This window comes from Myotis nattereri, assembly GCF_964212035.1.
Source record: "Myotis nattereri genome assembly, chromosome: 16".
Taxonomy (NCBI): domain Eukaryota; kingdom Metazoa; phylum Chordata; class Mammalia; order Chiroptera; family Vespertilionidae; genus Myotis; species Myotis nattereri.
In genome coordinates this window covers 32,546,743-32,559,545 of record NC_138091.1, presented here as the reverse complement: position 1 = coordinate 32,559,545, position 12,803 = coordinate 32,546,743, and the positions used below count along the sequence as shown (strand labels likewise).

At 37.0% G+C, this 12,803-nt stretch overlaps 1 protein-coding gene across 2 annotated transcripts in view; it reads right to left on the bottom strand.

Moving 5' to 3' along the window:
- Window positions 1–1,165: 1,165 nt before the first annotated feature.
- RAD51C (RAD51 paralog C) overlaps window positions 1,166–12,803 on the bottom strand; it is a gene marked incomplete at its 3' end in the record, with an annotated part of 36,096 nt that continues 24,458 nt past the window's right edge. The window contains exons 6-9 of one of the 2 annotated variants that reach the window (XM_081109991.1): window positions 11,424–11,490; window positions 10,394–10,460; window positions 2,452–2,512; window positions 1,166–1,282 (exon numbers count right to left, since the gene is read on the bottom strand). In XM_081109991.1, the coding sequence (XP_080966117.1) occupies window positions 1,166–1,282; window positions 2,452–2,512; window positions 10,394–10,460; window positions 11,424–11,490 (312 nt within the window). Of the gene's footprint in view, window positions 1,283–2,451; window positions 2,513–4,442; window positions 4,859–10,393; window positions 10,461–11,423; window positions 11,491–12,803 lie in introns of those variants that run through there. The other variant, XM_081109990.1, reaches the window with a different exon arrangement.

Here is a 12,803-nt window from a genome sequence, read left to right as displayed (position 1 = left end):
CTAACAAATAAGAGTTACAATCAGTTGCCTACATTCATCATTTCAAATTAGTGTTATATAATTGGAATAACCATATGCATGATTTCCCTGGGAGAATCCTAGTTTATGTCCACTGCCCTCAAATAATTGTCAATAGCACCCAGTTTCACTCTCAAAAAGTCCTGGCAAACTATGGTTATTCTAAGTATATAGTCAATTACATAGTAATCATATATTTAATATTTTATAAATTTAGTGTTCAGTTTGGGACAGGAAATACCAACTGTCACTAAAATCTGGAAAATACAGTTGTCACAGTATATAATAATAAATTATTTAAATAATTTTATTCCATGTGGAATCAAAGTAAATTTTGTGAGTGAACTGAGAATAAAAAGAATCAGATGCTAAAACATTTTTAGATGATTTTTAAACCATTCGTTCCAAATTTTTAACTTTGAATAATTTTAAAGTAGTTAAAATTATTAACTATTAATAAGTTTAAAGTAGTTAAAATTATTCAAAGGAAAATGTAAATACACCTAGAATTCAAGAATATAGAAATAATTAACTGTGAGCTTACTGACTTGACTATTCTGAAAGATGTATGTTCCAGACAATTTCTAAATGGAATAACAGTTCCAAAGTCTTTCCTTTAACATTATAAAATAAATTAAAAATAAACAAATGGCTTAGACTTTAGGATTGAGGCAACTAAAATCAGATTGGTCATCTAAAATGTGTACCCTACCCATAAAACAATATAATGATATGTTGACTCAGCATGCTGGGTTTATAATAATAAAAAAAGGTTCATTTTAAGAATTATCAAAGCTATACTTAAAGAGGAGAGCACAAAAGGAATATTTACAAAAATTTTATTTCCCTAGGATTTTCTAGACAATTAGAAAAGAAAAGAACAAAAAAAAAATACAGCCTGACTGGCTACATGAGATCAGCTTTCCACATCTGCAAAATATAATACCTATATCATTCCTACTGATGGTTACTAAAAATGAAAACAAGGCACGCTGCTTCAGAAAAACTTTCAGAGAATCATATTCATTTAAGAATATTTATATTTCGTTTGATATATTCCTGATTCATTTATGCCACAGTGTGTGTTTATATGTTAAAGAAATATGTCTGATACATATATACACCCACATACACACATACTTTGAGACTAGTCTTTGGATTCCTGTTCTTCCCCTGATTCTCGTGATCGTTTCCGGGAATTCAATGAACCTTCTGTTTGCAATGAGCATGCAGTAGCAACAACAGCATCTCTAAATCCCTGAGTCTGTAAGATGAAAAAAATATAAGTATGCTTTAAGAACATCTAAAATAATGATTGGTCTTTTAAATATTTTAAGTAATTGATAAGAGTGCTACTTTATTCTTGGGATAGAAGTTATCAACCACTGTGATTGAAGAGGATAAACCTCACGGATAGATGTCCAAGCCAGGGTTGTACTAGAGTATTTTATATCTAAAGTATTTTATATTTATTTATTTATACATACACATACACACAGAAATAACATTGCATTAGAGAAATGTTCTCTAAAAGACAACCCTAAAAAACTTTGTGGTGACACTATTGAAGAGGTGAAAGAAAGCAGCATGTAAAAATTACTTAGGTGTTTTACAAACTTATTTTCACAATACTCTAAAATAGAGTTTTCCAATTAGAGTACTTTAAATGCACCCAGGCAATGCAAAGGCTAAGTGGATAACTCAGTTTCAGAATCTCTATTTCTGTTTTTGTCCTTAAAATATGATATGCCAAGAATATTTTTGGCTCAAAACTATTGATAAATATGCATAGTTCAATAAAAACTGTGTTTTATGATGTACAATTGCAGGAAAATTAGCATTTTAAAGTAGGACATATTTGGTGACTATGACAGATCTATAATATCTATAAACCCAAATTAGAAAGGTTGGTACTTTTTCTTTTATGAAAATTTTTAACAACTTTCACTTTAAAAATATTTAATATCCTGCCCACAGGTGTGGCTCAGTGCTTGAGCACTGACCTATGAACCAGGAGGAGGTCATGGTTCAATTCCCAGTCAGGCACATGCCCAAGTTGCAGGCTCAGTCCCCAGTGGGGGGACATGCAGGAGGCAGTGGATTGGTGATTCTCTTTCATCACTGATGTTTCTATCTCTTTCTCCCTCTCCCTTCCTCTCTGAAATCAATAAAAACATATTTTTTTTTAATATATTTTATTGATTTTTTACAGAGAGGAAGGAAGAGAGATAGAGAGTTAGAAACATCGATGAGCGAGAAACACCGATCAGCTGCCTCCTGCACATCTCCCACTGGGGATGTGCCCACAACCCAGGTACATGCCCCTGACCGGAATCGAACCCGGGACCCTTCAGTCCGCAGGCCGACGCTCCATCCACTGAGCCAAACCGGTTTCGGCAATAAAAACATATTTTAAAGTATAATAATACTGACTGTGATTTGAAACGGTACTGTAGATTCCTTCTGGCTTGGTGATTTGTACAATGTTGCCAACCTGCTTAGAGGAAAAAAAAAATACACAAACACATAATCTTAATTAGTTCAGGTGACTGATTTGATCATTTAAATTTATAATTTTTTAAAATATAATTTTATTATTTTGTTCTCTAAGGATACAGAAAGGAAAGAAATATCAGAAGTACTCCCTTCAAACAATAACTATATGTATGCATGTACTAGTAATAATTATTACAGATATTAACAATTACTTATATTGTTCATATAAACAAAATTTTAAAGCAATCTAAAAGACCACTGACTGATTCAAATAAACCAGCAACTTTCACCCTAATAGGATAGCTCAAGTGGTTAGCAGGGGTCCTCAAACTTTTTAAACAGGGGGCCAGTTCACTGTCGCTCAGACAGTTGGAGGGCCAGACTATAGTTTAAAAAAAAACTATGAACAAATTCCTATGCACACTGCACATATCTTATTTTGAAGTAAAAAAACAAAACGGGAACAAATACAATATTTGTATTTGCATGTGGCCTGCGGGTCGTAGTTTGAGGACCCCTGGGTTAGAGTATCATCCCAATATGCTAAGGTTGTGGGTTCTAGCCCCCCATCAGGGCACATACAAGCAGCAACCAAAATGAATGCATAAATAAGTGGAACAACAAATCAATGTTTCTCTGTCTCCCTCCCTCTCTCTGATAAAAAGGTAATAAATCAATAAATAAAAATGAAAAAAAAAACAACACAAACCAGCAATTTTCAAAGTGTGCTGCAAAAAAATTTTAAATATGTAATACTTGACCAGCTTTGCTGCGCTGACGTCTTTCCTTTATTGTCAAATAAGAAATCACAACAACTAACACAATAGCCTTCCAGTGTGAATAAATCAAAATTATACCTATTTTTTTAGTCAGACTGGCAAAAAATGTATTTTTTGGTGTGCCGCAGAATTTTAGTACTTCGTTTGTGTGTGCCATGACCTGAAAAAGGCTGAAAATCGCCCTAACCGGTTTGGCTCAGTGGATAGAGCGTCAGCCTGCGGACTCAAGGGTCCCAGGTTCGCTTCCAGTCAAGGGCATGTCCCTTGGTTGCAGGCACATCCCCGGTGGGGAGTGTGCAGGAGGCAGCTGATCGATGTTTCTAACTCTCTATTCCTCCCTGTAAAAAAATCAATGAAATATATTTTAAAAAATAAAAAATAAAATAAATAAATAAAAAAGGCTGAAAATCACTGAAATAAACTACTTTATACATGACAAGATACTATTGATGCTTAAGAAAACATAGTGGAAGAAACATTTAATGAAAAGGAAAATTTTAATATTACATTAAGTAAAAGTTATGCTGTATGATCCTGCATTTATGAGTATGTATACACACATATATAAAAAACTAGAAGACTACAATTAAAAGTTATTAAATAAAGGTTTGTTTAAGTTTTTCAAACTTTTTGCAATAATTTTTTTTTATGTGTATTACAGAAGTATTAAGACAATTTCTTGGGATATACATAAGAAACACACACTCATATTATACTAATACTAGAGGCCCAGTGCATGAATCCGGTGGGGTCCCTTGGCCTGGCCTGCAGGGATCAGATTGAAACTGGCTCTCCGACATTCCCATAAGGGTTCCCAGATTGCAAGAGGGCAGTTCTCGGGTGACGCACCCTGGAATCAGGCTCCCTCCTCTCTGGTTTCCAGTGCGTCACCCGAGAACCGCAGCTGCCAAGTCATCGCAGCTCGGCAGCTTCTGTGTTGAGCGTCTGACCCCTGGAGGTCAGTGTGTGTCATAGCTACTGGTCAGAGCGTCTGCCCCTGGTGGTCACTGTGTGTCATAGCTACTGGCCAGACAGTCGAATGGTCGCTTAAGCTTTTATATATATATAGATAAATAAGCTAGGAAGACACATTCTTTCGAAAGGATTATATCCAGAAAAATCACTGTCATGAAAGAACAAGATCTATTTAGGTAGGATTTTATTATGTACTGTACAAAGTAAGTAACATAAAATTGAAAGCTGAAAATAGTTGAAAAATAAAATTCTAAGCTCTTTGGGATGTTCAAATACTATAACAACAAATATAAGCAAAAACTTTTAAAATTAATTTAAAACTGATATAACTTATTCATAATAGCCAAAAGGTAGAAGTAATCCAAATGTTTCACAGATGAGTGGATTTAAAAAAGGTGGTATATACATATAATGGAATATTAATCAGTCTTAGAAACATATTGACACATACTAGAGTTAACGTTGAAGACCTTGTGCTAAATGAAATAAAGCTGGTCACAATAGGACAAATTTTGTATGATTCCACTTATTTGAGGTGCCTGGAGTAGGCAAATTCATAGAGACAGGAGTAGAATAGTGGTTGCCAGAGCCTGGTGGGAAGGGAGAATGGAGAATTAGTGTTTAATGGGTACAAAGTTTCAGTATAGGAAGATGAAAAAGTTCTGGAGATGGATGCTGGTGATGATTATACAATAATGTGAATATACTTCACGCCACTGAACTGTACACTTACTGGTTAAAATGTTAAGTTTTCAGTTATGTATACTTTACACACATTTTAAAAACTGATATAACTGCACTAACTTAGAGAAAAATCATAGACTCTCAGAGTTAAAAGGATCATTTATTTACATATAACAACGTTTACTTGTTTTCAAAAAATCTGTTACTCTCTTAATTTTGAAATTGCCCCTCTAATAAGGCACAATTCAAAAGAGAGGCAATCAGAGACCATGGTCCATTAGCTTAATGTTTTAAGTTTGTACTTTCAGGATGAAAACAGCAGAATCCAAAATGTCATTTATTCTATAATTGAAACTGTATGCATAAATAAAATAACTGCTAAGTAATATGTAATATAAGAATAGCTCTGAGAAGGAAGTGAAATTATAAATTTGTACAATGCTTTTAGAGTCGCTATTCCATATTAATGCAAAATATAACAGAAAAATACAAGCATGGTATATTTCAACCCACCTTATTAAAAAATTCTCTTTTTGGCCCTAACCGGTTTGGCTCAGCGAATAGAGCATCGGCCTGCGGACTCAAGGGTCCCGGGTTCAATTCCGGTCAAGGGCATGTACCTTGGTTGCGGGCACATCCCCAGTGGGGAGTGTGCAGGAGGCAGCTGATCGATGTTTCTCTCTCATCGATGTTTCTAACTCTCTATCCCTCTCCCTTCCTCTCTGTAAAAAATCAATAAAATAGGTTTTTTTTAAAAAATTCTCTTTTTGACTCAATATAACAAAAATTAGCTAACCTTCTGAAAAATGAGTATCTAATACCATATCCAAAAAAGTACCTAGTTCATCTGATTTTTCTGAGAAAATCATTAAGAAGGAAATAAGCTTTTTAAAATACATATGTTTTTAGAGAGGAAAGGAGAAGTATAGAGAAGTAGAAACATCAATGAGAGAAACATCATTGAGCGGCTGCCTCCTGCATGCCCCCCACTAGAGATCAAGCCCGAAACCTGGGCATATGCCCTGACCAAGAATGGAACTGGTAAATTCTTGGTTCATGGGTCGATGCTCAACCACTGAGCCACACCAGTCACACTAATAAGTAAATAAGCTTTTAAGAAGCATGTATGTGTTTATTAAAAATCCTGCCAAAACCGGTTTGGCTCAGTGGATAGAGCGTCGGCCTACGGACTGAAAGGTCCCAGGTTCGATTCCAGTCAAGGGCATGTACCTGGGTTGCGGGCACATCCCCAGTAGGAGATGTGCAGGAGGCAGCTGATTGATGTTTCTCTCTCATCTATGTTTCTAACTCTCTATCTCTCTCCCTTCCTCTCTGTAAAAAAATCAGTAAAATATATTTTAAAAATCCTAAAGTTGCCTGGCTGGTGTGGCTCAGAGGTTGAGCGTTGGCCTATGAACCAGGAGGTCACAATTCAATTCTCGGTCAGAGCACATGCCTCAGTTTCAGGTTCAATCCCTAGCGGGCATGCAGGAGGCAGCCAATCAATGATTCTCATCATTGATGTTTCTATCTTTCTCCCTCTCCCTTGCTCTCCGAAATCAATAAAAATATGTTTTAATCAATAAATAAAAATAAGTAATAAAAAAAGAATCCTAAAGTCAAATGGGCCTTAGTATTCAGGTTAAAAACCTTCCTCCAATTTCTAAGTAAAATATAAAATTTTATATTTTATGTCTGCATCTCAACAGATCTTTTAAACAACAAACTAAACCAAAGAATCATTTGGCTCATGGCCCCAGCTGAGATGAAGCTTAACATATGGCTGAACTACATAGTCTGGGTCAGGAAGAAACAAGACAGAAGCACAATTTGTGCTCTAAAGCACGTATGAAACACTATGTGGGGGTGTTGCTGTATTACTCCACTCTACCACCAGATCTTCTTGGCAAAGAGTGGTATAATTTTGAACAATCTCAGTTTCATATTATCATGAATATATAAATTGAAGGAAAACATGCACAATATGCAGGATAGAGACCAAAGTAATCTTTTTAGAATGATATCCCCATTATTAAAATGTTTCAGTATTTTTATTAGAATATAATTCCATTATTAGTCAAAAGATAAAAATCAGGTGTTCCTGGTGAAGGGTGGGGACTGAGTCATAAGATGGGATACTTAAATTCAATTCTCAATATATATTTGGCTACTCAAGGTTTTTTAGTTTTCTGCTCAAACTCGAAGTGTTCATTTTCATAACTGTTTTCCTCCAGTGTGAATTCTATCCTCTCAAGGTAAACTAAAATTTAAAGCACATACAAGATGTCATGCAACTTAATGACTTAAGGATAGCTGGTGTCAAACCATGAAGAACGAAACTATTGCCCTAGCTGGTTTGGTTTAGTGGATAGTGTTGGCCTGCAGACTGAAGGGTCCCATAGTCAATTCAGGTCAGAGGCACATGCCCGAGTTTTGGGCTCGATCCCCAGTAGGGGGTGTGCAGGAGGCAGCCAATCAATGATTCTCTCTCATCATTGATGTTTCTATCTCTCTCTCTCCCTCTCCCTTCCTCTCTGAAATCAATAAAAAAAAATTTTTTTTAAATAAAACAAGACTATTTTAATTCTATTAAGTAAGGTCAACTTCTTCTAGTTATAATAAAGTATGAACGTTACTTATTATATATCCACAGAGCCTGGAAAAAACAGTTTGAAGAAAAAGAATTTTACCTGAAAAGGTGGATAAGAGCTTCAGATTTGCTGGCAATTAACACAGTACTAGAATTACATTTTAGAAACAGTAGTTATAGAAGAATGGACTCTAGGATCGTCTGCTAAAAAATATAGATACTACTATCTATTTCACAGTTATCTGGAAAATAAAATGAAATTTTATACACACAGTGCTTAGCATAATAAAGGAGAGTTAATAAATATTCAATGAATTTACTAGTCAATCTTCTGGGCCTTGGTCTTCTCACTGTTAAAAATATAGATTCTTCAGAGTTATTGAAGGAATATATAAAATATTGTACATAAAGTGCCAGTCAAATACCTAGCATAAGAAAGCACTCACTAAAATGATAAAATGGGACTTGGGAAATTTTTATAGAAAAGATTTCCCCTAAATCTATCTATCTAATGTCAGTGCTCTACATTATTCTCTAATTTCTTGGAAAGGATTAGTAAGAAGCTGAAGTCATAAAATGGTTAACTCTTAAAAATTAAGTATGATTGCCCTGGCCGGTGTGCCTCAGTTGGTTGAGCATCACCCCATGCACCAAAAGGGATTTGGTTCTGAAGAGGGTATATGTCCAGGTCATAGGTTCAATCCCTGGTCAGTGTGCGTGGGAGGAAACCAATTGATGTTTCTCTCTCTCCCTCTTCCTTCCTCTCTGAAAATCAATACAAACATTTTTTTTAAAGTAAGCATGATTTTTTTTATCTCATGGGTACCTAATCAATGCTAACTTATAGTTAGATAACGGCAAACTTCTCCTTCTGATGAATGTATAAAAACATGAAACATCTTGCACTACTCCTATTATTTTTCTTCTCTCCCCCTCCCCCTGCCCTCTCTTTCTTTTTTGTTAATCCTCACCTGAGGATATTTTTCCATTGATTTTTACAGAGAGTGGAAGGGAAGGAGAGAGAGAGAAACATCGATGTGAGACAGATATACCAATTGGTTGGTTGCCTCCTGCATGTGCCCTGAGCATGGCTGAGGATCAAGCCTGCAACCAAGGTTCATGCCCTTGACTGGAATCAAACCCAGAACCCTTCAGTCCGTGGGCTGATGCTATATCCACTGAGCCAAACTGGCTAGGGCAATTTTTCTCATTTTTTTAGATGTGTTCTACTAGTGAGTATTTAATATAATAAAAGTGGAAGATTACTATTGTACACTAGCTCAAGGGAAATTCCTAACAGTATTAGTGGATGCACTTTGCAAAACACCCCAATCTGGGAAAGTATAAGCAGTATGTTCTAAAGACTCATCTGGAGAAATTGCCAAACCTTTACAATAGTGTTTGTTACTGAGAAAAAAATTCCTGTTGTGAATTCAGTTGGAGGATGGGAGTCAATTGTACAGCACTTTGTATAATTGTGGGGGAGAAGAGTCACCTGAGATCTGAAAGTGCCATCTTTAAAAGAGATACAAACTGCATGAATTAGTTGTAAAAGATGTATGTAAGGGTGATTGGTTCTACTATGAGCTCAGAGTCAGTAAAACCTAACTTGGTGAGGCAAGAACAAAGAAATGCAGCCCTGGCTGGTGTGGCTCAATTGATTGGAGCATCATTCGGTGAATACGGGAGATAACAGATCAATGTTCCTCTCTCACTTTGGTGCCTCTCTCTCTCTCTTTCTCTCCCTCCCTCATTCTTCTCTCTCTCTCTCTCTAAAATCAATAAAAACGCCCTAGCCGGTTTGGCTCAGTGAATAGAGTGTCAGCCTGTGGACTGAAGGGTCCTGGGTTCGATTCCAGTCAAGGACACATGCCCAGGTTGTGGGCTCAATCCCTAGTGGGGGCGTGCAGGAGGCAGCCAATCAACGATTCTCTCTCATCATTGATGTTTCTATCTCTCTCCCTCTCCCTTCCTCTCTGAAATCAATAAAAATATATTTAAAAAAATAAAATCAATAAAAACATTTTTTAAAAGAACAAAGAAATGTAAATAAAGAAATAGACAATACCACTGACCAGACCCAATATGTATTTAAGTAATCCTTTTTTCTATCTTTGCCCACAAGCTGTCTCAATTTTCCCCTTTCATTAGAGCATTTCAAAACCAAGTTCTCTAGGTTATGACAATTAATCTCAAAGCAGAGAGTCTAGCATAAATCTGACATTTCTAGAAGTGCAGAATAAAAGATTCTGCAGCTTTCAATTGCCTATTTTAAAGAAAATAAAAGCTGGTTTGTTCACTTGCTCAGCAGCTTTAAAAACAAATACAAAGGTTTCATGCTGTCATAGTTTTATTTTAAAGAACAATACCAGTGAAAGTCAGGTAAGTAATTAAATAACAAAAGCAAGGTAGGAAAATACAGAAGTAAACACAATTTTATACAAGAAATATATTAAGCAATAACTAAGAAAAGCCATCCTATTTTCCACATAAATTAGTCCCAAAGCTAACATTTTGTCCCAATTGTATTCTTTCAATCCCTTCCATGAACACAGAGTCCCTACCCCCTTATGCATGGCTAATGGTACTTGATTTCTAAGACCTTTAGAAGGTAGCATTCTTTGGCCCACTATTCATTTCAGGTGCAGCCCATCATTAAAAATCCCAAAGCATTTCTTATGTAGCTAAACGTGCAGATAAAAACATGTTTCTGTTTGCTCTAGGTGATTAAGGACAAGGTAACAAAAGCTTTAGTTCATGGGGTACTGTAGATTTCATCCATTGGACTAGCTCTAAGAGACTGGTGTTTAGTATAGTTAACCAATATTTAGAATAATTAACTTGTTTCTACACTGACCTTTGCTTTTGATCCCAATGAAAGATCAGCCGTATTGTAGCAGCATGTCCCCAGCTTTCCCCTGAGGGAAGAAGAACACAATAACTGTATACTACCTAGGTTATAAGTCTCTCAGAATGCATCTGACTAAATACATTTTTACTTTGCTTGATTTAACATAATGAGAGTATACTTGATTTCAAATAAAACTGGTATGTCGATAATATCCTGAGATTCATGGATGTTTACATACCTAATAAAATATTGCAGATCAATATCTTCTATTTACTTTTAGAAAATTTTATAGTTTGAATTAACATATTTGTCAATCTTCCATATATTAAGACCAATGTATTTCTAACCACCAGAAAAAAAGCAAAAACTCTGAGATACTATTCTTAAAGATTTTAGGATAAATAAACTTAAAGCATTATATTCTAACAAGACCATGATTGAGGTTAAAAACAAAATAAATCTATTCACTGTAGTGTAATTTGTATTTGAATGGATTCACCCTTACTCCTGCCTAAGACTGTGTGCTTTCTTTTTTTTTTTTTTAAATATATTTTATTGATTTTTTACAGAGAGGAAGGGAGAGGGATAGAGAGTTAGAAACATCGACGGGAGAGAAACATCGATCAGTTGCTTCCTGCACACCCCCTACTGGGGATGTGCCTGCAACCAAGGTACATGCCCTTGACTGGAATCGAACCTGGGACCCTTGAGTCCGCAGGCCGACGCTCTATCCACTGAGCCAAACCAGTCAGGGCAGACTGTGTGCTTTCTGAAGGCAAGAATCACCATATAAATATTATATGTTCAGTACCTGACACAACAGTTTCTATATAGTAGATGCTAAATTAATGTCTGTTAACTGAAAGGATGAGTCAAGATCTAAGGGCACAGTGCTCTGTGCTAAGATTTTTCAGTGAATAAGACACATACAGTCTCTGCTGTCATGAACTTTACCGTACTCAATAAGCATCAAATTAAAGAAGTAGAGAAAATGTGTTTAACTGAAAATGTTTATCGGATTATTACTCACCCAACGCAGGTATCAGCATGGCCTGATTTTTATCAATCTTTGTTGTCATCTGATTAGTTAAAATAACCTACAAAAACAAAATGTGAGAAAATTAGATGAGTCTCCCCTAAAACTTATCAAGTAAATAGTCTTGTGATTTTATTATTCTGAATATAATCTAATTTAAAGAAATACTATTTAGGTAATGAAAACCTTTCTGATAATATTTTTAAAACTTACCCATAAAAATAAATAGTTATCTGAAAACATGTCTACTGAACATAAAACTTTTTTTTAAACAAACAAGAACAAAGAAGTTCTTTGTTGTGAAAATGGAAGAATTTATCCTATCTAATACAATGGGGCCTTGACTTACAAGTTTAATTCGTTCTGAGACCGAGCTCGTTAAAGAGCTCGTTAACTCAAATTACTCTATCAACTCAACGCAAAAAAACCGCCGAGAGACAGCTGGTATCTCAAAAAACTCATTAGTCGGGACCCTCATAAGTCAAGGCCCCACTGTAATAGACAAACATGGTAATTGACCGTACCTTCGCTATGCCTCCCATTGGCTAATCAGCATGATATGCAAATTAACTGCCAACAAAGATGGCTGCTAATTTGCATACTGCAGGCAGATCGTGCTCTGCCGCCCTGCCTGGGGCTGGTGGCAGCTCGATCCCAAGCCGCTGGCTGCCCCAGTGTAAGATCCTGGCCTGCCGTGTGCGGGGTAGGGCGGGTGGGGCGGGCAGCAGCGTAATCCTCAGCTGCCGCCCGCCCCAGCGCAGGATCCAGGCCTGCCATCTGCGACCAGGGGAAAAGGGGCAGACACTGTGGGATTGGGTGTGCCAACTGCCACCAGGGGAGCAGGCCTAAGCCAGCAGGTGGTTATCTCCCGAGGGGTCCCAGACTGTGAGAGGGCACAGGTTGGGCTGAGGGACCCCCCCACCAGTGCACAAATTTTTGTACACCGGGCTTCTAGTATATATATATATATATAAAAGCATAATATGCAATTCAATCTGACGGCAGAACAACCGGTCGTTATGACTCACACTGACCACTAGGGGGCAGATGCTCAACGAAGGAGCTGCCCCTGGTGGTCAGTGCGCTCCCACAGCAGGAGCACTGCTCAGCCAGAAGTGGGGCTCACGGCTGTCGAGTGCAGTGGTGGTGGCCCGAGTCTCTCCCGCCTCCGTGGCAGTGCTAAGGAGCGGCAAGCCAATGGTAAGGAGTGAGCAGGGGGGTGGTTAGAAGCGAGGGGTTCCAGATTGCGAGAGGGCGCAGGCCGGGCTGAGAGAACTCCCCCCTAACTCCCGCACAAATTTCATGCATCAGGCCTCTAGTAAAGATATAATAGATAATATATAATGGCCTAAAGAGAGCATGAACAAAAACTTC